Source organism: Ascidia mentula, chromosome 2, assembly GCF_947561715.1.
Source record: "Ascidia mentula chromosome 2, kaAscMent1.1, whole genome shotgun sequence".
Classification (NCBI taxonomy): domain Eukaryota; kingdom Metazoa; phylum Chordata; class Ascidiacea; order Phlebobranchia; family Ascidiidae; genus Ascidia; species Ascidia mentula.
In genome coordinates, this window is record NC_138567.1 from 4508042 (window position 1) to 4531374 (window position 23333).

The 23333-nt window shown below is 37.5% G+C and overlaps 3 protein-coding genes across 3 annotated transcripts; all 3 read right to left on the reverse strand.

Moving 5' to 3' along the window:
• Nucleotides 1–13541: 13541 nt before the first annotated feature.
• LOC145889464 (uncharacterized) lies at nucleotides 13542–14957 on the reverse strand. The gene is made up of 4 exons (XM_082980423.1): nucleotides 14876–14957; nucleotides 14452–14607; nucleotides 13850–13969; nucleotides 13542–13661 (listed from the first exon to the last, which is right to left on the reverse strand). Exons 1-4 carry the CDS (start codon nucleotides 14922–14924, stop codon nucleotides 13567–13569), a joined length of 420 nt encoding a protein of 139 aa, XP_082836549.1. The 5' UTR covers nucleotides 14925–14957; the 3' UTR covers nucleotides 13542–13566.
• A 2066-nt stretch (nucleotides 14958–17023) lies between these two features.
• Nucleotides 17024–19223, reverse strand: LOC145889938 (uncharacterized). The gene is made up of 5 exons (XM_082980986.1): nucleotides 19215–19223; nucleotides 18785–18908; nucleotides 18316–18468; nucleotides 17293–17421; nucleotides 17024–17118 (listed from the first exon to the last, which is right to left on the reverse strand). Exons 1-5 carry the CDS (start codon nucleotides 19221–19223, stop codon nucleotides 17024–17026), a joined length of 510 nt encoding a protein of 169 aa, XP_082837112.1.
• A 1292-nt stretch (nucleotides 19224–20515) lies between these two features.
• On the reverse strand, nucleotides 20516–23100 carry LOC145889463 (uncharacterized). Its single transcript, XM_082980422.1, has 4 exons — nucleotides 23009–23100; nucleotides 22762–22914; nucleotides 21109–21237; nucleotides 20516–20896 (listed from the first exon to the last, which is right to left on the reverse strand). Exons 1-4 carry the CDS (start codon nucleotides 23055–23057, stop codon nucleotides 20802–20804), a joined length of 426 nt encoding a protein of 141 aa, XP_082836548.1. The 5' UTR covers nucleotides 23058–23100; the 3' UTR covers nucleotides 20516–20801.
• Nucleotides 23101–23333: the final 233 nt, after the last annotated feature.

Below are 23333 nucleotides of genomic sequence, written 5' to 3' on the forward strand. Positions count from 1 at the left end.
TTACACAAATCGTGGTTTAAAGGCATTTTAAATTTATTGCTAGGTCATTTAATTTTACATAGGGAAAGATTTTGCCATTGATGGTTACATAGAGTCAAGAAAGTCGGCGAATCGCAACGCTAAAACTGGGTGCTGGAAGTTAGCAAATTTGTTTTATTATTCCTCGCTAATTGCAAGTCACAGTGCACAGCAGGAGGTGACAAAGCATTTACGATTTTTCCAATGACGAGGAATCGAGTTAAAATCTATTGTTATTGTTACAAGACCAGACATGTTCAAGTTTATAATGCACATAAAGTGTAGGATCCTTTAAACTGGAAGATTTACAGCAGTGTTTGCGGGGCTCTTTTCGCGAGATCCACTTAATGAAATTATTCTTGTTTCAGGGAGCAGCAAACTACTTCATGAAAAACTTTATTCACCAAAACGTATTTGGGACATTTTGCTCAAAAGTTGGGAAATTCCCCACACAATAATTCAATAGGATTTTTGTCAAAGTCTTTTTAGGTCGAAACTAAAAGTCTTTTTAGGTCGAAACAGTGGCCATCTGTCCGCAGCTTATACACAATTCATATTATTGGCTCCACATTGCTTATAATAATGTTTTGGTTTAAACGTAGGCCAAATGAAAAACATTGTTGCATTTATCCAAATGTTGATGATAGTTTCTTGCAGCAATTATTCCTATACTTACTTTCCGATAGTACGTAAGCAACAACGACACCAAGTAGTCTAAAATTCATCTTTGTTTTCATCCAATCAAAGCATCAAAAACGCTTCTACAGGCCCTGATGACTCCTTGCCTTGTAAAAGGAAAATGCCTTGTATTGACATCATTGGTCTTATAATAATGTTTGGTTTTTCACTTTACATTGCAAAAAGTGATTTTTATTGCAGCTTCTTTGTCGAGTTTTGCGTCAAAATGTTGGGGGGCAACTAGCTATTAAGTTGCATTTATAAATCTACTGCCTTTGCATTTTATTTTCCACCAATACGTTTTCTTGTATGTATGAAAATATTAATATTTTCGTCAAGAAAATATGATACGAATGCTCTGTCATATTGTTATCAAAAGCATCGCAAGGCCAGAATGGTTTGGGTTCATTTCTCCACGTTACAAACTTCATAACCGTAATTCATAACGTAACCCTTTTTTTTATTTTGGGTCCAAGTTAGGACAACGTGTAAAAATAGACTTTGCTTAACTTACCTAAAATCTAAACTGGCAAAAAAATTATCTTGAGTTTGCATCACTGTTGCGCACATGGATTAATTAACAACGCTTTAGAAAAAGGATTTTTTCCGAAAAACTTGAATTGCGGTTACCCGATCAGACCATGTTGACAATGGAACTGCTGAGCTCGTAAACTCCCAATAAACGGAAGGTTAAACCTTATCACCTATTTGTAGAACGCTCCTTGTTTAACCACAAGATTAGTGTGCCCTGGCCTTGAGTTTGGATTCAGAGGATTTACGTCAGGTCGCAACACATGTTTTCTTGCAATTTCACCACCTAATAAAAGCACAGCCATGCACACATAGGTAAATTTTTGCTTCTTAGCAGGACCGGTATCATCTCTTCTATATAAGAATTATAAAACGTGTGCAATGATGACGACAGACGAAAAAACAGCGAAATACTTCACCGAGCTCTTGGTGTCCTCTCTAAAAGTTTTTCTTCGAAAACAAATTAAATGCTCAAATAATAGGAAATCAGGCTTTATCCCATTTTAAAAACTTTTCTTAAATTCCCAAATGCAAGACATTTTGCACAAAACCCAAAAACCGACTCCACCAAAGTATACAGTTTCAATCCACTTAAATATACAACATATCTTTACTTTTTCTGCTCTGGATGATCAATAGTATCCATTTCGTCTGTTTTGCACATGCAAACAAATGGTCTGGAAATGAAGGAACAACATATTCTTCAAAAAAGAAATCGATTTTACTAAAAAAAATATTTTCGGATAATTTTATTAGTCATTAAAAGTTCCGCTACATGGCGTACTTGAGCAGAACATACATTAAATACACGACGAGCGTTTGGCAGCATCGGTCAAGCTCCCGAGCCATATACCAAAAAGAAAACCTGGTGCAGCTGAAAGATAACGCCGTCCGGATTCACATTATCGTATATTAGATAAAATGGACCTTCGAAAGACAGAAACACATCGGAAATGATTTTTTAAAGACGATTTACATTTAACAAACGAAATTTGGTCTTCACGGGTGTTCCCCGTGTCAAGCGGAGTTTTGTGTCTATGTTACATTTACATGTTAGAGCCACTCGTTTGAAACTGGCTGACAGTGAAAGAACACACTCATGCCCATTTCTCCCCACATCGTGTTCGTACACTTATCTTGTTTAAACTCAGACCCGTAGGAACACGGTTGTGCAGTGGATAGATAAGTCATGACTTTTTTAGCCTTTTCTGCTCGAGTGAAATAAATGGTTTTACTCGAAACTAAGCCATATTTGCAACAGATAATGTTGTAGTTTTTTGTTATTTTCACTTATTTGCAAGCAGTTAAGGCATGACCAAGACCCAACTTCTCATTAGTACTCTGCACCACCCAGTTTCCGCTATCAGTCGGTTAAAAGCTGGTCCAAAGGGTGTACATCTACCTGGAGCCCGGCTCACTTCGGCAAATAGTGGATTTTTATTGCCAAATCAATCAAGGTGAGAACATATTCACTTGGGTACACTTTTATTTTTTTGCATGACAACCATTGGGTTTGTACCAGCACATCACCGTATCATTCGCCACTACATAACTGATTTAAATTATGAGAATAACAATTGTTACTTTGTTTTATAAAATCAAATATATAATAACTACAGCAAAAGAAAGACAACATGTATTTCAGCATCTATTTTATTATAACTGAGCTCAAAACGTGACCTTGAGCAATGCAAAGATCGTTATGCAGAGTAGGGTTAGCGCGTAGGCAAGCTTCCGACTCCCGTTGCCGTAGTTGCAATTATCTGTTTAAGCAATAAGATAGAAATCGTAGCATATCACAGCAATATTTTAATGTTGAATTGCAGTCCAAAAAATCGGCAAAAACATGCATGTGTCATAGTGTTGATAAAATAACAAATGAAAATTAATTAGCATTGTTCCCACCAACGGGCAATAAAATTGTGCAAGTTTTATTGGTGCTTTCCTGGGTCCCGTTTAGTTAATATTTTGTTACCTGTGCTACAATAGGTGACATAATTGTATCCTGTGTAACCCTGGTTACTTCCTGAAGCACCCACGGTCAGGCCAGGTATTCCAGTTAAGCTACAAGCTCTTGATATAATCTTTCCAATTTGGCCATCCGCGTCTACGAAATTTTTAAATTACTTGTAGTGTAAGATCATCAGTCATCAGAAAAAAGACAAAAAGAAAAGTAATTTAACTTGCGCCACCTGGTGTAGAATCACTTGTATCAGTTGCTCAACTTACTTGTTCCGGTGAACGCAGTGGTAACACATACAAAGGCAATGGTGGGGCAGGTAACGCTGTAATTCGCTGCAACGTCGGGGCCATAACAGTCCTGACCAGAGGTTGTTCCATTAATATTTTCGTAATGGCACCGATAGCAGTTACGGCAAATACCTAAAGGGATTTGTCATCAAAGTTTCTTACTCTAACAATAGATTCGTTTTTCGGAACAGTTTATTTTCAGCAGTTCAGCTTTGCACTTAAACATAAAGGGTCAATATTTCATTATGACAACAACAATTACTTGACTCTTAATTACCTTTGGACACCAAAGCCAACATCACCACAGCAATTAGTTTGCACTTCATGTTAGGATGTCGTTGTTTCTACAGATGTCTGTCACAATTCCTCTCTGAATTGTCGGTAGCAAATCCTATCGAGTGGCCCTATTTAAGCAACATCTCTTCTAAGGGTGCGTCATATTTAACTTTTACCTGTTACACTGTAAACACTTTGATGCGCAAACAAGCTTACATGGTCGTTGTCGAAAACTTTTCCGAAACTAAACCCCTGAGTTGGGTGTGAAGTAATGTGTAAATATCACGTGTTGTAATTATATTGGTCCGATGAATCACAATACAATTTAACTTTTATTCATACCAGTGAGAACCAACCATATAATGCATCAATAGTACAATAATGTGCAAAAAGCAACAATTTCTTTTCCGAAGGAAATGGATTTGGGTCTTTTCACGGTTTAAATACAAAACTGTTTTCAGACGAATGTCTACACTGATAACACTGGAGTGCTGTGCCTGAAACAAGGCTAAAGTTTATTCTCCTGTTTTGTCTGATGTATTTTCAACATCGACTGAGCCGGGCTTTAATTTAAACACTGCCGAATATCTCCACATGTTTTTATTCATGCATGTACACAAAAATGTTTTGGTTTAAAAGTATCTTTTCGAAAGCTAAATTAAAAACATTGTTGTTTTATCCAAATGTCGATGATAGTTTCTTGCAACAATTATTCATATACTTACTTTCCGATAGTACGTAAGCAACAACGACACCAAGTAGTCTAAAATTCATCCTTGTATTCATCCAATCAAAGCATCAAAAGCGCTTCTACAGGCCCTGTTGACTCCTTGCCCTGTATAAGTAAAATGCCTCGTATTGACATTATTGGTCTTTTTATGATGTTTGGTTTTCACTGTTATAAACTTTACCCTGCAAACAACAATTTTTATTGCAGCTTCTTTGTCGAGTTTTGCGTCAAAATGTTGGGGGGCAACTAGCTATTAAGTTGCATTTATAAATCTACTGCCTTTGCATTTTATTTTCCACCCATACGTTTTCTTCTATGTATAAAAATATTAATAATTTCGTCAAGAAAATAAGATACGAATGCTCTGTCATATTGTTATCAAAAGCATCGCAAGACCAGAATGGTTTGGGTTCATTTCTCCACGTTGTGAACTTCGTAACCGTAAAGCACATGCAGGATGACCCTTTAATTTTTTTTGTATCATGTCCAAGTTAGGACAACGTGTAAAAATAGACTTTGCTTAACTTACCTAAAATCTAAACGAGCAAACAAATTTATCTTGCATCACTTTTGTGCCCAATGGTTAAAAACGCTTTAAAAAGGGAATTTTTCCGAGAAACTTGAATTGCGGTTACCTGATCAGACCATGTTGACAATGGAACTGCTGAGCTCGTAAACTCCCAATAAACGAAAGGTCAAATTTTATCACTTATTTGTAGAACTGTCCTTGTTTAACCACAAGATTAGTGTGCCCTGGTCTTGATTTTGTATTTAGAGGTTTGCACACATAGGTAAACTTTTGCTTCTTAGCTGAACCGGTATCGTTTCTTCTATTTTAGTGTCATAAAATGTGTGCAATGATGACGACAGTCGAAAAAAACAGCGAAATACTTCACTGAGCTCCTAGTGTCCTGTCTAATAGTTTTCCTTCGAAAAAAAATTGAAGGCTCAAATAATAGGAAATCAGGCTTTATCCCATTTAAAAACTTTTCTTAAATTACCAAACGCAAAATATTTTGATAAAAAAAGGAAAAACCTTCTCCACTAAAGTAAACAGTTTCGCCCCACATAAAATATGCAATATATCTTTACTTTTTCTGCTCTGGTTGATCAATAGTATATTACACTGTGTTCACTACAGTATCCATTTCGTCTGTTTTACACAAGTAAACAAATGGTCTAGAAAGAAGGGACTACATACGGAAAACCAATTACATCGATTATGCCAAAGACAAATATCTTTTTGGGTTGTTTCATTTTCCATCAAGAGTTAAAACCAGTTCCGCTACATGGCGTGTTTGAGCAAAACAAACGGTGAGGTCAAAAGAGTTTGGTGTTTGATTTTGGCGTGTTTCAGCAAAACGTGCTTTTACGATCGGCCCACGGTAGGGTATTTGCACAGAACATTTTATTGTTTTAAACCTACGTGCAAATTAAAAATATTAAGGTCCAGATTCACATTACCGTATATCAGTTGAATAGGGCACATCAGAGTCGCTCGTTTGAAGTAGGCAGTGAATAAGCACACTAACGCCCACTTCTTCCTGTTTTGTGTTACCCACTTATCTTGTTCAATCTCAGACTCTAAGAAGACGGTAGTGTATGGCCTGGATAGATTAGTTATATTTTTGTGGCGGTCTTATCAAACCGCTGGAGTGAAATTAGTCAAAAGAATCTCCATTTACAACATATTGTATTGTCGTAGTACTCTGCACCATCCAATTTCCGCACCCAGTAGGTTAGGGCTGCATAGCAAAGTCTACATTACTCCGGATCCGGGTGGTAGCGTTGGGAGAAGGGTGGATTTGTATTGTTGACTCAATAAAGGTGCGAACAGTTGGCTACACTTTTATTTTTTTTGCTCAGGCAACCATTGGGCTAATATCACATCAACATATAATTCACCTCTACATAATTGATGATTGATGAAAAATTACGAGAACAGTAATTATTACTTGGTTATGTAAATTTATGGATGTATTAATGACAGCAAAAAGCATGACAATTTTTATGTGAGCTTGAGCAAGGCCAGCATCGTGACGCAGAGTAGTATCGGTGCGTAAGTGAGCTTCCCAGTCCCGTTACCATTGTTGCAATTATCTGTTTGAACAATAACAGAAATAATAGCAAATCACGGCAATTTTTCGTTTTTGTGTCACAGCCAAAATTCGACCACAAATAAATGTGTTACAGTGTTGGTAAAAACATAAAGGAAAATATTCTTGCATTGTAAACACCAGCGAGCTTTAACAATTTGCAAGTTTTATTGGTACTTTCCTAGGTCCGTGCAGATAATTTTTCGTTACCTGTGCTGCAAGAGTAAACACATTGTTCCCCAGTGTAACCGAGGTAAGTTCCCGAAGCACACACGGTCACTTCACTTGTAGCGGGTAAACTGCAACTCCTTGCTATATAAGTCCCACTCTGACCGTCCGATTCTACAAATTTCAAAATTACTTGTCGTTAGAAAAAAGGTAAAACGATTTAAGCAAAAAACGTGCTTTATTTACAGCTACCAGTTTGAACAAAATTTTGAATTGTTTTCAAAAGTGCATGCAGGACTTTTAATATCTTGTGACGCGTTTAAGATAGGTATTCCCTTTATTATAAACTGCGATCAGTTGTGACCACACTGTCGTGTGTTTCTTTTGAAGAAACCAGGGATGTGGAGGCTTTGCTGGGGGAGAGGTACGCGGTGGTCTATTCTTTCCAAGATTCTTTTGTTAAATGCGCGCTTTTCAGTTTACGGCTGTTAGTCAAACATTTATATAAACGCGATAACTGAGTGTTCACGAACAGCTTTTAATGGGATTCGTTTGTTCGTTTGTTCGTTTGTTTGTGTTTTTTTCAAAACGTTTGTTCGTGTTTTTATATAGGTTTTGTTTGAGGTTTTTATGAGAAGGATTGGTTTTTATGAGAAGGATTGGTTTTTATGAGAAGGAATTCTGAAACTGAATGACTTACTGTCCATTGTTCAGAGAGTGACACATGAGCGGCCGTGAACCAACCCCCGTTTTTAGCTTGCAGTTGTTATGTTTAATGGTTTGCATTTTATCTGCATTCCTGAAAGGGAATTAAAGTCACACGGGCTCCTAAATCTTTTATTGGTTTTATCGGTGAAATTCCATTATTTTTATTGTGTCTGTTGTTCGTTCGGTAGTTATTTCATTTATTGCGTAAACTTGAATTGTATGAAAAAGGGATTTAATCATTGATTGTGACATCGCAACATGACGGCACTATTGGTTTAGCTTTTGCTTGGCCATAGTGTTTCCACCTTGTTTTTCCGGGTAGTTCCACAAAGTCCATAGTTACGCCAAGCTGCACTGATGAGACCTCACAGTCGAAACAGTTGCCATTTGTATGCAGCTTACAAAAAACAATTGAATTGATATGAAATAAATGGATTGGTTGTTGGTGGAAATTTTCACATTTTTTAACCGTTGGTGTACAGAGTGCTCTTCGTCAATTGCATTTGAGGGAAACATATTGTATCGGCGTATTTCCTTTCATTGTAACATAGGAAAAAGGATTTCACTACTAGATTGCCAGCTATATAAAAAAAGCAGTTGATGGCTTTGGTGACGTTGGATCGGTTATTTAACAAACCCAAGCACTTAAAGTATATTTTTATGATTTCAGAAAACAAGTCAAAGCGACATTTCCACTTTTTTGTTGCATTAAATCGTTATCCACACAACTAACAGGAGTATCAATGATTTCCAATTATCACATGCTAAAAGCGTAAAGTTTAGCTGCCGATATTTCACTACAAATACAGTTGGTTGTAATTTCAGCTTCAGAAGTGACACTCTTCCGTAACTAGAACGTTACAATAGTAACCTACGTGATTAATTGTACAAATGCTTGCGTTCAAACCATTTTCAAACGTGAATGTTGGTGCACGCACAAGATAAATCGAAAAGGTAATTTAACTTGCGCCTTCTGGTTTAAACACATCAGTTTCAGTTTCCCAACTTACTTGTACCGCTCAACACTGAAGTGAGGCATGACGTGACATCGTTATGGCAAGCCATGCTGTACGACGCATTAACATTGGGGCCGTTACAATCCTGACCAGTAGTTGTCCCACCTGAACTTTCGCAAAAGCACGTATAGCACTGAAGGCAAATACCTAAAGGGAGTTGTGATCAAAATTTCTGAAACTTGCAATAGATTTGTTTTTCGGAAGGAATTATTTTCAACTTTCTACTTAAATATAAATAATCGATATTCCGAAGATGATTGCGTAAATTTATCATTAACAATAACAATTTATACACTCTAAATTACCTTTGGATACCAAAGCCAAAAGCACCAGAGCAATTAATTTGCACTTCATTTTTAAGATGTCGTTGTTTCTACAGTTCTCTTGTCACAATTCCTCTCAGAGTTGTCGGTATGAAAAAAAAATCTATTGAGTCGCCCTATTTAAGCAACATCTCTTCTTTGGTTGCGTCATATTGAACTTTTTCCTTTTACACTGTGAACACTTTGATGCGCAAACAAGCCGACATGGTCGTTGTCGAAAACGTTTCACAAAACTAAAACCCAAAGTTGGGTATGAATTCATATGTATATATCACGTGCTGTTATTGTATTGATCCAATGAATCACTCTACAGTTTTCAATTTTGTCCAAATCACTCGCGAACAATTATTCCGGTCAAGTCCCCTTTTTCAGCAATCAAGCCAGAAACTTAAAATGTCATAAAAGGTAGCTTTTGTCGATATATTTTTTTACTTTAGCTCTTATTGAAAGATTAGCCATACAATCTAAACCACAATTCCGGAAACGTTTATTTCCAGGTTTAATCAGTTAGCTTAGTATTTGACACAAATATACTTGGCTTAACAAAGCACCGGTCCAATTTAGTTAGAATCAACCATGCAATACATGGGCATGTGGCACACTAACATATTGCATTAACATGAATGTGCAAAAAGCAAAATTTTTAAGTTTTTGAACAGTATTTAGCGAGTATACACGATATTGTACTTGACATACCTACGCCAAATATGACCATCGTGATGCACACGTAGTTAGGATCGGTGCAAGTAAAGTTGTAAATTGATGAAATGTTCGGGCCGAAGCAACCTTCTTGTCCCGGCACAAAACTGTTTTCAGACGAATGTCGACACTGATAACACTGGAGTGCTGTGCCTGAAACAAGGCTAAAGTTTATTCTCCTGTTTTGTCTGATGTATTTTCAACATTGACTGAGCCGGGCTTTAATTTGAACACTGCCGAATATCTCGACATGTTTTTATTCATGCATGTACACAAAAATGTATTGGTTTAAAAAGTATCTCTAAAAAAGCCAAATTAAAAACATTGTTGCATTTATCCAAATGTCGATGATAGTTTCTTGCAACAATTATTCATATACTTACTTTCCGATAGTACGTAAGCAACAACGACACCGAGTAGTCTAAAATTCATCCCTGTATCCATCCAATCAAAGCATCAAAAGCGCTTCTACAGGCCCTGTTGACTCCTTACCTTGTATAAGTAAAATGTCTCGTATTGACATTATTGGTCTTTTAATAATGTTTGGTTTTCACCGTTATAAACTTTACACTGCAAAACGCAATTTTTATTGCAGCTTCTTTGTCGAGTTTTGCGTCAAAATGTTGGGGGGGCAACTAGCTATTAAGTTGCATTTATAAATCTACTGCCTTTGCATTTTATTTTCCACCCATACGTTTTCTTGTATGTATGAAAATATTAATATTTTCGTCAAGAAAATATGATACGAATGCTCTGTCATATTTTTATCAAAAGCATCGCAAGGCCAGAATGGTTTGGGTTCATTTCTCCACGTTGCAAACTTCATGACCGTAATGTACGTGCAGGATGACCCTTGCATTTGTTTATATTGGGTCCAAGTTAGGACAACGTGTAAAAATAGACTTTGCTTAACTTACCTAAAATCTAAACTGGCAAAAAAATTATCTTGAGTTTGCATCACTGTTGCGCACATGGATTAATTAACAACGCTTTAGAAAAAGGATTTTTTCCGAAAAACTTGAATTGCGGTTACCCGATCAGACCATGTTGACAATGGAACTGCTGAGCTCGTAAACTCCCAATAAATGTAAGGTCAAATTTTATCACTTATTTGTAGAACTATCCTTGTTTAACCATAAGATTAGTGTGCCCTGGTCTTGAGTTTGTGTTCAGAGGATTTACGTCAGGTCGCAACACATGTTTCCTTGCAATTTCACCACCTAATAAAAGCACAGCCATGCACACATAGGTAAATTTTTGCTTCTTAGCAGGACCGGTATCATCTCTTCTATATAAGAATTATAAAACGTGTGCAATGGTGACGACAGACGAAAAAACAGCGAAATACTTCACTGAGCTCTTGGTGTCCTGTCTAAAAGTTTTTCTTCGAAAACAAATTAAATGCTCAAATAATAGGAAATCAGGCTTTATCCCATTTTAAAAACTTCTCTTAAATTCCCAAATGCAAGACATTTTGCACAAAACCCAAAAACGACTCCACCAAAGTATACAGTTTCAATCCACTTAAATAAACAACATATCTTTACTTTTTCTGCTCTGGATGATCAATAGTATCCATTTCGTCTGTTTTGCACATGCAAACAAATGGTCTAGAAATGAAGGAACAACATATTCTTCAAAAAAGAAATCGATTTTACTAAAGACAAATATTTTCGGATAATTTTATTGGTCATTAAAAGTTCCGCTACATGTCGTACTTGAGCAGAACAAACGTTAAATACACGACGAGCGTTTGGCAGCATCGGTCAAGCTCCCGACCCATATACCAAGAAGAAAACCTGGTGCAGCTTAAAATAACACGGTCCGGATTCACATTATCGTATATTAGATAAAATGGACCTTCGAAAGACAGAAACACATCGGAAATGATTTTTCAAGGACGATTTGTATTCAACAAACGGAATTTGGTCTTCACGGGTGTTCATCGCTTCAAGCGGAGTTTTGTGTCTATGTTACATTTACATGTTAGAGCCGCTCGTTTGAAACTGGCTGACAGTGAAAGAACACACTCATGCCCATTTCTCCCCACATCGTGTTCGTACACTTATCTTGTTTAAACTCAGACCCGTAGGAACACGGTTGTGCAGTGGATAGATAAGTCATGACTTTTTTAGCCTTTTCTGCTCGAGTGAAATAAATGGTTTTACTCGAAACTAAGCCATATTTGCAACAGATAATGTTGTAGTTTTTTGTTATTTTTACTTATTTGCAAGCAGTTAAGGCATGACCAAGACCCAACTTCTCATTAGTACTCTGCACCACCCAGTTTCCGCTATCAGTCGGTTAAAAGCTGGTCCAAAGGGTGTACATCTACCTGGAGCCGGGCTCACTTCGGCAAATAGTGGATTTTTATTGCCAAATCAATCAAGATGAGAACATATTCACTTGGGTACACTTTTATTTTTTTGCATGACAACCATTGGGTTTGTACCACATCACCGTATCATTCGCCACTACATAACTGATTTAAATTATGAGAATAACAATTGTTACTTTGTTTTATAAAATCAAATATATAATAACTACAGCAAAAGAAAGACAACATGTATTTCAGCATCTATTTTATTATAACTGAGCTCAAAACGTGACCTTGAGCAATGCAAAGATCGTTATGCAGAGTAGGGTTAGCGCGTAGGCAAGCTTCCGACTCCCGTTGCCGTAGTTGCAATTATCTGTTTAAGCAATAAGATAGAAATCGTAGCATATCACAGCAATATTTTAATGTTGAATTGCAGTCCAAAAAATCGGCAAAAACATGCATGTGTCATAGTGTTGATAAAATAACAAATGAAAATTAATTAGCATTGTTCCCACCAACGGGCAATAAAATTGTGCAAGTTTTATTGGTGCTTTCCTGGGTCCCGTTTAGTTAATATTTTGTTACCTGTGCTACAATAGGTGACATAATTGTATCCTGTGTAACCGTGGTTACTTCCTGAAGCACCCACGGTCAGGCCAGGTATTCCAGTTAAGCTACAAGCTCTTGATATAATCTTTCCAATTTGGCCATCCGCGTCTACGAAATTTTTAAATTACTTGTAGTGTAAGATCATCAGTCATCAGAAAAAAGACAAAAAGAAAAGTAATTTAACTTGCGCCACCTGGTGTAGAATCACTTGTACCAGTTGCTCAACTTACTTGTTCCGGTGAACACAGTGGTAACACATACAAAGGCACTGGTGGGGCAGGTAACGCTGTAATTCGCTGCAACGTCGGGGCCATAACAGTCCTGACCAGAGGTTGTTCCATTAATATTTTCGTAATGGCACCGATAGCAGTTACGGCAAATACCTAAAGGGATTTGTCATCAAAGTTTCTTACTCTAACAATAGATTCGTTTTTCGGAACAGTTTATTTTCAGCAGTTCAGCTTTGCACTTAAACATAAAGGGTCAATATTTCATTATGACAACAACAATTACTTGACTCTTAATTACCTTTGGACACCAAAGCCAACATCACCACAGCAATTAGTTTGCACTTCATGTTAGGATGTCGTTGTTTCTACAGATGTCTGTCACAATTCCTCTCTGAATTGTCGGTAGCAAATCCTATCGAGTGGCCCTATTTAAGCAACATCTCTTCTAAGGGTGCGTCATATTTAACTTTTACCTGTTACACTGTAAACACTTTGATGCGCAAACAAGCTTACATGGTCGTTGTCGAAAACTTTTCCGAAACTAAACCCCTGAGTTGGGTGTGAAGTAATGTGTAAATATCACGTGTTGTAATTATATTGGTCCGATGAATCACAATACAATTTAACTTTTATTCATACCAGTGAGAACCAACCATATAATGCATCAATAGTACAATAATGTGCAAAAAGCAACAATTTCTTTTCCGAAGGAAATGGATTTAGGTGTTTTCACGGTTTAAATACAAGATTGCCTGCATGTGGAGGTGCTAAAAACATTGAAAAAGGAAAAAAAACGAGGACATAAGGAAAAGTTATGTCCAGAAAGCAAATTAAGTTTACCGAGAAAAAAATCTTATGAGTAAGTTTTTTGTTGTTTCCCGTATGTGAGAATACATTCGCTTTGTCGAATTCCGCTACAGGGCGCTGAAGATCAAAGCAAACATTGAGAGGATGGTGATTGCCAAATTTTGACGAAGACTAACAGAACCATTGCCATCATTGCAGTTGTCTGTGCAAAGTAACATTACTTGTAGATGTTGTGCAATAAGTTAACTACTCGCACAAAAATACGTAGATTTTATTCAACCAACTATTAGGGAGTCCGCCATTCAGCAAGACTTGATAATGGTTAAGATTTGAATGTACGTTGTTAACTTGTTACATTTGTCAGTGTATTTACAACGTGGGAACTCAAACCTGTGTCACAGGAGTAAAAACAAGAAGTTCCAGTAAATCCCTCCCAATCCCCATTAAGACAACCAGTGGTTTGTGTTCCGCAATCTCGTTGAATGTAAATTCCTTCAGTACCATTCTTATCTATAAATGTAAAGAAAATGGCATAAAACGCTTAACACAGTAATATATCATCAACATAACCACAAGCGATCCTGGATTTGGAATATGTACTAAGTGTGTTCTTTTGACGCATATATTCTCTATTGCATGGGTAGCTTTTCTGCCCTCCAATTAACCTTACAAAAAGGCACGTTAGGTTCGTGTTACAATTTTCGTTTTTTTGCAATTTGACTTGCGTCGGCAGAGTTTCTGTGGCATCTCGATATCCGATAACTGTATTTCGAGTGTTTACTGTGAGTTCCCCTGCCGTACAATCCGTAAACACTGTTTGTATCAATTCAATTCATATCAGGTAATGCTTACCGCATGAGTACAACCACAGGCAATTAAACATGGCAAAATGTAATGTCACGTTGAATAAACCTTCAATGTATTTTCACAGTGACGCTTGTCAACACCAACTCGACGTTGTTTACCGACTATTTCAAAGTTAAATATTAAACCTGTGCCATCCAGAACGTCTGTTGAACATACACTGTTCGGATCGGGGCAATTGACACTGTATGTTGATGGGATGTTGGGACCGTAACAGTCTGCGTTACCTGGAATGACGTCAGGAATCGAAGAATAGATGCATTTGTAACAATTGAGTCCGTTTGCTATAACATAAAACCGTACAGTTTACAGCATAGCTTAAAAGTCCATTCGTAAAATAGAGGAATTAAATTTATTTAAACAAATAGGTTACTCAGAAAAATGTTGGTAAACTGGAACGCATACTCGGTTCGTTTTTCTAATTGTCCCATCACAAGTAGGCCTACACTAGGGTGGTTGATTTAATCTTCTTTATCTCATGTCAACATATGCCTAAACCATAAATTTGTGCCAACTTGATAATTTATAGACCACAAGTGTTAAACATCTTACCTCTGCAAAAACACCCCATAAGCAAAACTGCAACAACTTTTAAATTCATGATGCGAATATAACGTAACGTCACAAATCCTGCGAAACCTTGACAGCATCAAACCAACGTGCAGATATTTATAACAGATCGATCTCTGGTAACTAAGTAACTACCTCACGTGGTTTTGACGTCATAATGACATTCGAGTGCAGTGACATCATATGTTACATTAAAAGTTACATTCACAGAACAGCAAAGGCAACAAATTGTTTTTTAATGCAATAAAATTTATGCGTATCCATTTTTTGGTGAGAATCACTTGGGAAGTTTGACGATACACGCTGTGGTGGGATCCAAATTTTTTGTCAGCCGGTATCACAAAAGTCAAAAATTTTTCAGCCGGTTCTGTTACCAAAATCCATTGACAACGCTGATCTCATAAAATTTCGTGAGACGGTTCTATAAAACCGGTGCGAACCGGCTAAATCCCACCACTGGTTACACGTCTAGACTCAGAACTGCCATACATATTTGCCGATTTAAATTCCGTCGGATGGCGCGCTTGAGCAAAGGCAACATTAGTTGAGGCGCTCGACCCATATATCAAGTAGCAACCCTGATCAGGGTTCGTGACCAGGATAACCAGGGTTCGAATCCCGGTGCCGTTAAAGTTGTATTCATAGGGAAAAGGCAATTGGCAATATCAGTTAAGGCGCACGAACCATATGTTAAGAAGAAAACCTGATCGGAATTCAGGATATCATGGGCTTAAATCTTAGTGTTCAAAAATCATCCTTCGGAGGACCACGCGCTCCATCCCCAGGTTGATATCGTAATCTAAAATCCTGATGTGAAAGACATATCCTGCACACGGGACCAGTAATCAATCATATTGATTCAGGCGCTCTGCACACATAACCCGGTTTTCAAAAGCTGTTACGCGCCCAATTGAACAGTATTCTGGATTGTCGCGCGCCTTCTTAACGTTTAGGCAACGCCTAAACTGTTAAAATTCGGTCGGGGCGACGAGTGATTTGCATTAAACGTTGTTTTGAAGCATGGGATTGGAAACCACCAAGTTTCAGCCGCCACATTCGACAATTGTTCTTTTACAGTCAAACAAATATTTTGAAATAGGGTGTTTTCTTCCGTTGTTGCTTCGTGGAAAACTACTGGAAAGTTTTAGAAAACATTATGTTGCTGCCAGGCATATTATATTCTAATAATCTGTCCTGCTGGCACAACTAAACGTAACTTTTATTGACCGACGTTCTACCAGCTAGTCAGCTAGGCTTCCTCAGGGTAATGTCACAGCACACAACCAAACATCAAGAACCGCAAAAACACAACATAGGGGACCGCTAACACCGCTTGTCAAATCACGTGATGTATCGTCGGTAATCCAGCAAAACGATCCTCACGAACGTATTTGCCAAAAACTTGAATTACAGCAAGGTGCTCTGACAACGTAATCCCACGTTTTAAACAGCAGTCTAAAACACACCCACCTTTATTGTTATGCCAAATTTCTATGTCCATGTCATATGCACTTTTCGGTACAGAAGAAGGTTTTTCTTTTCAAAATCGTAAATGAGAGGCGATACCTAGTAATTCTATAACAGACCACATGATCACACCAAAGTCTATTTCGGATCGTATGTGGTTTTAGGTACGTGACGTGTGCAATTGCAGTCATGTTACGCCCCACTGAAACACTTAATATGTTCATATAACCGTCAGTTCAATTATTTTTCCTGGAGATTTTCTTGTGTTCGAATGATCAAATCACACCACTGATTTTATGATGAAGTGGAAAGTAGTGAGGATAATTTGCAGTCAGATAAACAAAACTTCAAAAGAAGCCGAACATAGGATTGTCTTTAGAGCCACGGTTGATAAAAAAAGCACAAGAACACATTGTATTTAAAGTTAATCCCGTACGGTTGCACTTCTAATGGCTTGATACAATCACATGTTGTCGATGCATTTAATGTAACGCCGTCCGACCGGTGATGCAAAAAATGTACAGGATTACGACAACATTTACTACATGTTATCTACAGTACAAAGGTTTCGAATTATAATTATAGCAAAACTAATAACTTCAAAAAGCACTACAATTTGTAAATAAACTTTCAATTATCGATACAAATTCATTGCATTAGGGATTAGAAGACGAGCTTGAGAAGAGCAAGGATTGCTATGCCGAGTAGGGTCGGTGCGTAAGTGAGCTTTCCAGACCCGTTGCCAGTGTTGCAATTATCTGTTTGGACAATAACATAGAAACTATAAAATAAAGGAATTATACTTTGTTTTCTGTTTTCAACTCTGGACATATTTGTATGCCAACAGGTAAAATTATAATATCATCGAACAACATATAGAATTTACAAGTTTTATGGTAAAGTTTCTGGAATATTTTTAATAGTCTAGTTACCTGTGTTGCAGACGTAGTCACAACTAGTTACGCTACCACCGTAGTTATTTCCTGACGTACATCCATCTACTTGACTTGTTCCAACTGAGCCACAATATCTTGTGATAGTAGTTACAGATGTACCAGACGCTATAAAAATTCGACACTGGGTTTTAATCCCGAACCTGCATTTCAAGAATAGCTGAAAAATTTTCAAGAGCGTTTCCTTTGGATTTAGGGCATTTCTTTATTGTTGAAAAACTTTCGGTTGGCATTCACCATAAAGGAACTAGTTTTTATGACTGGAAGAACTTGAAGAGAAATTTGTTAGAAATTGTCCTCGTTTCGACAGGAATAAAAGATGAAGTACACGTTCACCTGTCTATTAATCCGCGCCTTTGTTTGCGTAGTGCAAAGGCGGCATTTTATTTTCGACTTTCGGAACAAAGCGGACACGTTAACGAATCATTTATCATTTCAACAGTCTTTCAAGCTGGGGTGAATAACGTTTTCAGTTACAACAAGAATTTATGGCGCATGCCGACTATATTGCCCTCTCCTCTTTGTCATTGTAGAACAGGGAAAGAAGGCTTTGTTCAGCTTTAACGACAAGGTATACAATTTTTCGCAAAGCTATCTGCTTGTAAAGTTTGGCTGCTTGTCACTTAAAATTTGAATGTAAGATCTGCTTTGAAGATACAATTTCCTTAAAAGGTAAAAATAAGGAATCGTGTGAGACGGTTTTAGTAAGAATGATGAAATTCTTCCCGTATTCCAATGCATGCAATAAGTTGTATCATTAGTATAAAATAAACTTCACAAAGCACACGGGATTAAACAACACGCAGTTTTCATGCAACTGCATGCGCCTTGCCTGAACTAATAGTTCATATCACGTACCAGTCAAGCTTGGGAAGTCTTAATGGCACAGGCTTTAAGGTCTATACAGGAACACCATAAATATGGTAATAATAGTAAGGAAATTATGAGTGACAGAAAGCATTTTAACAAAAAACGTTTGATTTGATTGTTTGTTTAACTAACCTGAAGCGGTTGACACCCCCGTCCTGCAAGTTGTTATTCCGGTGGGGCATGTTTGGGTGTAAGACGATGCAAGGTTAGGACCGTAACAACTCTGACCATTGCCTATTGTACTGACGCTATTGTAACTGCATTCATAGCACTGAATGCAAATACCTGGAAAAATGTTTTATCAGAATTACTTACACCTGCATAACAGTTCTGTTCATAGAACTGGGCCATACAGTTGAAATAAATAATTGACATGATTTTGGCCATCTTTGCCATCAAACTTGTGCCATCTTCAGTGAAATAAATGGCGTTGCTGGTTTAGCTATGATTTTAAAAACATTCACGAACATTTCATCAGTTAAACTTACACTTTAACATACTAGAAACAATCTTCCTGGAAAATTCTTCATTACATAGAAATTCCATCAAAATTTAACGTGGTGTTTCACACAAACAATTTTACAAACGAAAGGGATATTACCTTCTGCAACCAAAGCTAAAAGCAGTACAGCAATTAGTTTGCAATCTATATCAAGATGTCGTTGTTTCCACAGTTTTCTTGTCGCAATTCCACTCTGGATTGTCGGGAGCAAATGACATGAAATCTGCCAATGCGCTGGGTTTAGTAACGCCTTTTTCTTTACATTTTGTATCCACGGTAACAAACCTTATGGGTGCGACGACTTTTCAAGTTTCAAAGTTTGTCGTGAATTACTTATTCCCGTTGCATTGGTTAGTGAGCACGATAATAACTTATCAAACGTTTGAGAAAGCCTGAAAATGATATCTTAACGTGTACATTGTTTGCATCAATTCAATACAGCAGGTTGTTACGTTAGTACGAAGTAAAAGTTTACTTGCAAATGTGATGGTAAACTGGCATGATTATTCTGTTCATTTTTCTAATTTGCCGGCTTCATGATGAATAAATTACTTGAATCACATCGTGATAAAGAGATTTTAAACAACTTACATCTGCAAAAACACCCCACAAGTACAACTGCACAACTACTGATGCGAATATCACGTGACGTCACAAACATCCACTGAGCGGATATTCATCAAAAAATGGTCCTTGGTAACGCTGATCTCATCATGATATCCAGGTGCAATGAAATCCTATGTTACAATTTAAAGTTGTATTCACTGCACAACGAAGGCAACAAGCTGCCTTTGTAGCATCAAAAAGTGTACCCATAAGTCTTACCTTTGTACCATTGTTTGGAAAATCGCTCCTTCCAAAGCAGGAATAATTTCCAAAACGAAGGGATTTTAACGTCGCTCAAATTTATGGTTTGAAGGCTTATGTCCATAAATATATACATATATGTCGAAGGATGGCGCGTTTCAGCAACGGCAACACCAGCCAAGGTGTACGAAACCTTTACTAAACAGTAAACATGTTCGGGATTCGTGGCTAAAACAGCGTGGGTTCGAATCCCGGTGCGGCAACGAATTGGCTTCATTGGGGACAGGGGGTTTGCAATATTGGTTAAGCAGTCCGACCAGTATATCAAGCACAAAACATGATTGGGATTCAAAAATTAACCTTCAGAAAATATCGGGTTTCATTCCAGATTAAAATCCGAATCTACAATCCTGATGTGAAAGGAGAATCTTGCATAAAAAGACGTAAACGGCTTAGGTGACGAGTGATTTGTTATTAAAAATTCGAACGTTGTCGCACGAGTTGTTTTCAGTCAGGGTATTGGAAACCAACCAGTTTGAATCTCCACGTTCTTTTGTTGATCTTTCATAGGTAAACAAACCGTTTCAAAATTCGTATTGTATTCCGTTGTCCCAAAGGAAAACTACTGGAACTTTTTAATTAACCTCACTGACGTTTTGCGCAAAACTTGAATGACAACAAGGTGCTCTGGCAACGTTTCAGGCGACAACAAACTGACCCTTTACTACTTGCAATGCTGTTTAAAACGTTGCTATGATTATGTGTTTGCACTTTAAGTCACCGAAGAAGGTTTTTCTTTTTGAAATCGTACACTACGACGGCACCTGGAAAATCTATAACAGAACTCATGATTACAGCAAAGTCCATTACGGATTGTAAATATGATTTTATATACGTAATGTGTGCAACTGTATTTAAATCCATGTTATAAGTGCATCTTTTTGAGAATGCCGCTTACCGCTGTTTTTAGAATGCCAAGAAAAGATCAGCGGAAGCACTTCATGGGAATATTTGCTGGCGGGTAAATAAAAGACCGGAGAATTCGGACATAGGATTGTATTAGCACCAGAAAATTTTGATGAAGAAAAGCTCATATGGTTTCATTGCATTTAAAGTTGAAGCCGAACGATTGCTCGTATTTTGGATTGATTCAATTACATGATGTCGATGCATTTAATCTAACGCCAATCGAAAAATGTACAGGATTACAACAACATTACTACAAGTTATTTTCAACTGAAGGATTTCGAAACATAATTACAGCAAAACTAATACCTATACACATTGATTGTATACAGCGCATCTATGTTTAGAAGGCTAGCTTGAACAAAGCAAGGATTGTTACACAAAGTAGGGTGGGTGCGTAGGCGAGTTTTCCAGATCCATTTCCAGTGTTGCAATTGTCTGTTTGAACAATAACATAGAAATCATAACATACCGGGGCTTTTTCTTTTCAAGCTACAAAGACGTGTCCGAGTTATTGAAAGTAATTGCGTGTGTTCAAATTTTACAAATTAATTTTCAACAGCATTTTGAAAACCAGCGAACAGACGAAAGCAATTTGCATGTTTTTAATGCTGTTTTTCAAGAACTTTTTGAAGTAAATTTTGCGTTACCTGTGCTACAAGAGTAAACACATTGTTCTCCATTGAAACCGAGGAAAGTTCCAGAAGCACAACCGTTCAGACTTGCTCCTGCTACGCTGCAAGTTCTAGATATAATTGTCCCACCTTGGCCGGCTGAGTCTATAAAGAGAGAGGGTTGAACATATTTCTCAGAACATTTGAACCGCCACTGTAAATTCGAGGCAACCAATCGTTTCTTTGATTTTAATGCTTGTATGAATTCGTTTAGTGTTTGTATTTTTTACATTTACTTGACCGCGAATCACATTTATTCATGCCCTTTCTTTTCATAATCTCTAGAATAGAATTTTCTTTTGTCCAGCCTCCAAGCAAAAAAATGTGTTTCCCGATGTAGCAAACATACTTTGTGAGTTTTCTCCCACGTCCATTGTGTGCTTCCAGTCCAGCGAGGAAAAAATACAATGGGGGCGACATATATGGTATACCCGCGTCCCCATTTTTCCCCGCTCATGTTTGCTCAGATAAACGGGCGTATTTTTTAACCAAGGCTTTTGAAGGAGTGGATGCGTGGGTGGATTTGTTGTGGATGGAAATTTTTTCGGCCCTTTCCAGATGCGTGTCTACAAGACGCCCCCTCGTTTCTTGAATGGGCCAAATTTGACTTGAGCCGATTATATCGGTGTCCATTCACAGTAACTATGGAAATTTGAAGTGCGAGGACCCGAACCAATCCGACAACGTCGTAGAAAAAACAAACGCTTTTCTGATTTTTGTGACGTTATCCTTGCAGAAGGGTTGCCTGGCAAACAAGTTTTTCGGGAGTCCAATAACCTTTGGAATACAGCGCAGCATAAATAATTGCATGGTGGAAATTCTGTGCTCTTCAACTTCCGCAAATTACATTCTGTGTATAATTGGCTTCGCAGAATTTTCGTCGAAACCAATCAACGAGTTATTATGAAGGATATGTATGTGCCAGCCCAAAGAATGACTTTTATCACATAAAATTCCAAGTTCAGTTTTTGGTTGTGACGAGTAGAAACAATTTCATTTTTGGTGTAGTTAGGCGACACACCAAAAATACAGCCAACTTAAAGCCAGCATATTTCAATGCTAAAATCTTCCATTAGGTTTGCGGTTTGCCGTTTGTCCAACTGTTGTCACGTGAAAATTAGACCAGAACAAAACAAGTCTTCATGCGTTATATGTTTCAGTTACTTGGCGGCACACCCAAAAATCGCTTCACGCCTTACCGGTTGTGAAGCGCCACTGACCTAACGGGGGAGTAAATTCTCAAAGCACTCGTATGTTGCTGTGTTTTCCGTTTGCCGGATAACTCTAATTCATGCAGCCGTCTAACACACTTATTACGTGTTAGGAAAAAGAGTAAAGCGCTTTGTGTTTTTGTGACTACGGTTATTTCTTTATTTAAGTTAATATACAGATATATTAATGAGTTCATGTTTGCACCCTTGACAAAGGTTCCCGCTTTGCAAATCTAACGTTGAAAAAACGTTTTTCTATTTTTTTGTGACGAACCATGGTCTAACTGACATGGGCAAAGAGTTAGATATGAAGTAATATTCTGTGCTTATAAAACAAAGTACACGTCGTAATTACGGTCAAAAATAGGTTTCCGTGGTTCGTGCTGACAATTTTTTAACATTTATTTTTCGTACTTACTTGTTCCGCTTAACACGGAGGTGATACAGGACGTGACACCAGTGGCGCAAGTCATACTATGGGACGCAGAAACATTGGGACCATTGCAGTCCTGACCTAAAGTTGCACCACCAGAAGTTGAGTATTGGCAGGTATAGCACTGAAGGCAAATACCTAAACAAATAACGATGAATAAAAAAACAAAAAAACTAGATTTTGTAATACGATGACGCAAAAATTTTAATCAAAATGAATAACCGCAGATTACCTTCCGATACCAAAGCCAAAATCAGCACAGCAATAAGTTTAAGTTCCATTTCCAATTCTGATAAGTTTTCTTGACACTCTATCACGTTTCTCAGGCGCAAATCAAAGAGCAAACTGCTGAGGCGCTCTCATTTAAGTTACACCCTTTTTTCTTTTCAGCGTGGTCTGAAAAAAATAACGTTTCATTCGAACGATTTTAATTATTTGTTCCTGAAGTCAAATTGGTCATTTTTAACTGGAAAGCACAGCAGTATAATAGCTATACTTGCTTTTGTATGTGTAACTTATCATTAGAGACTGCGATACTGTTCAAAAACGATGATTTA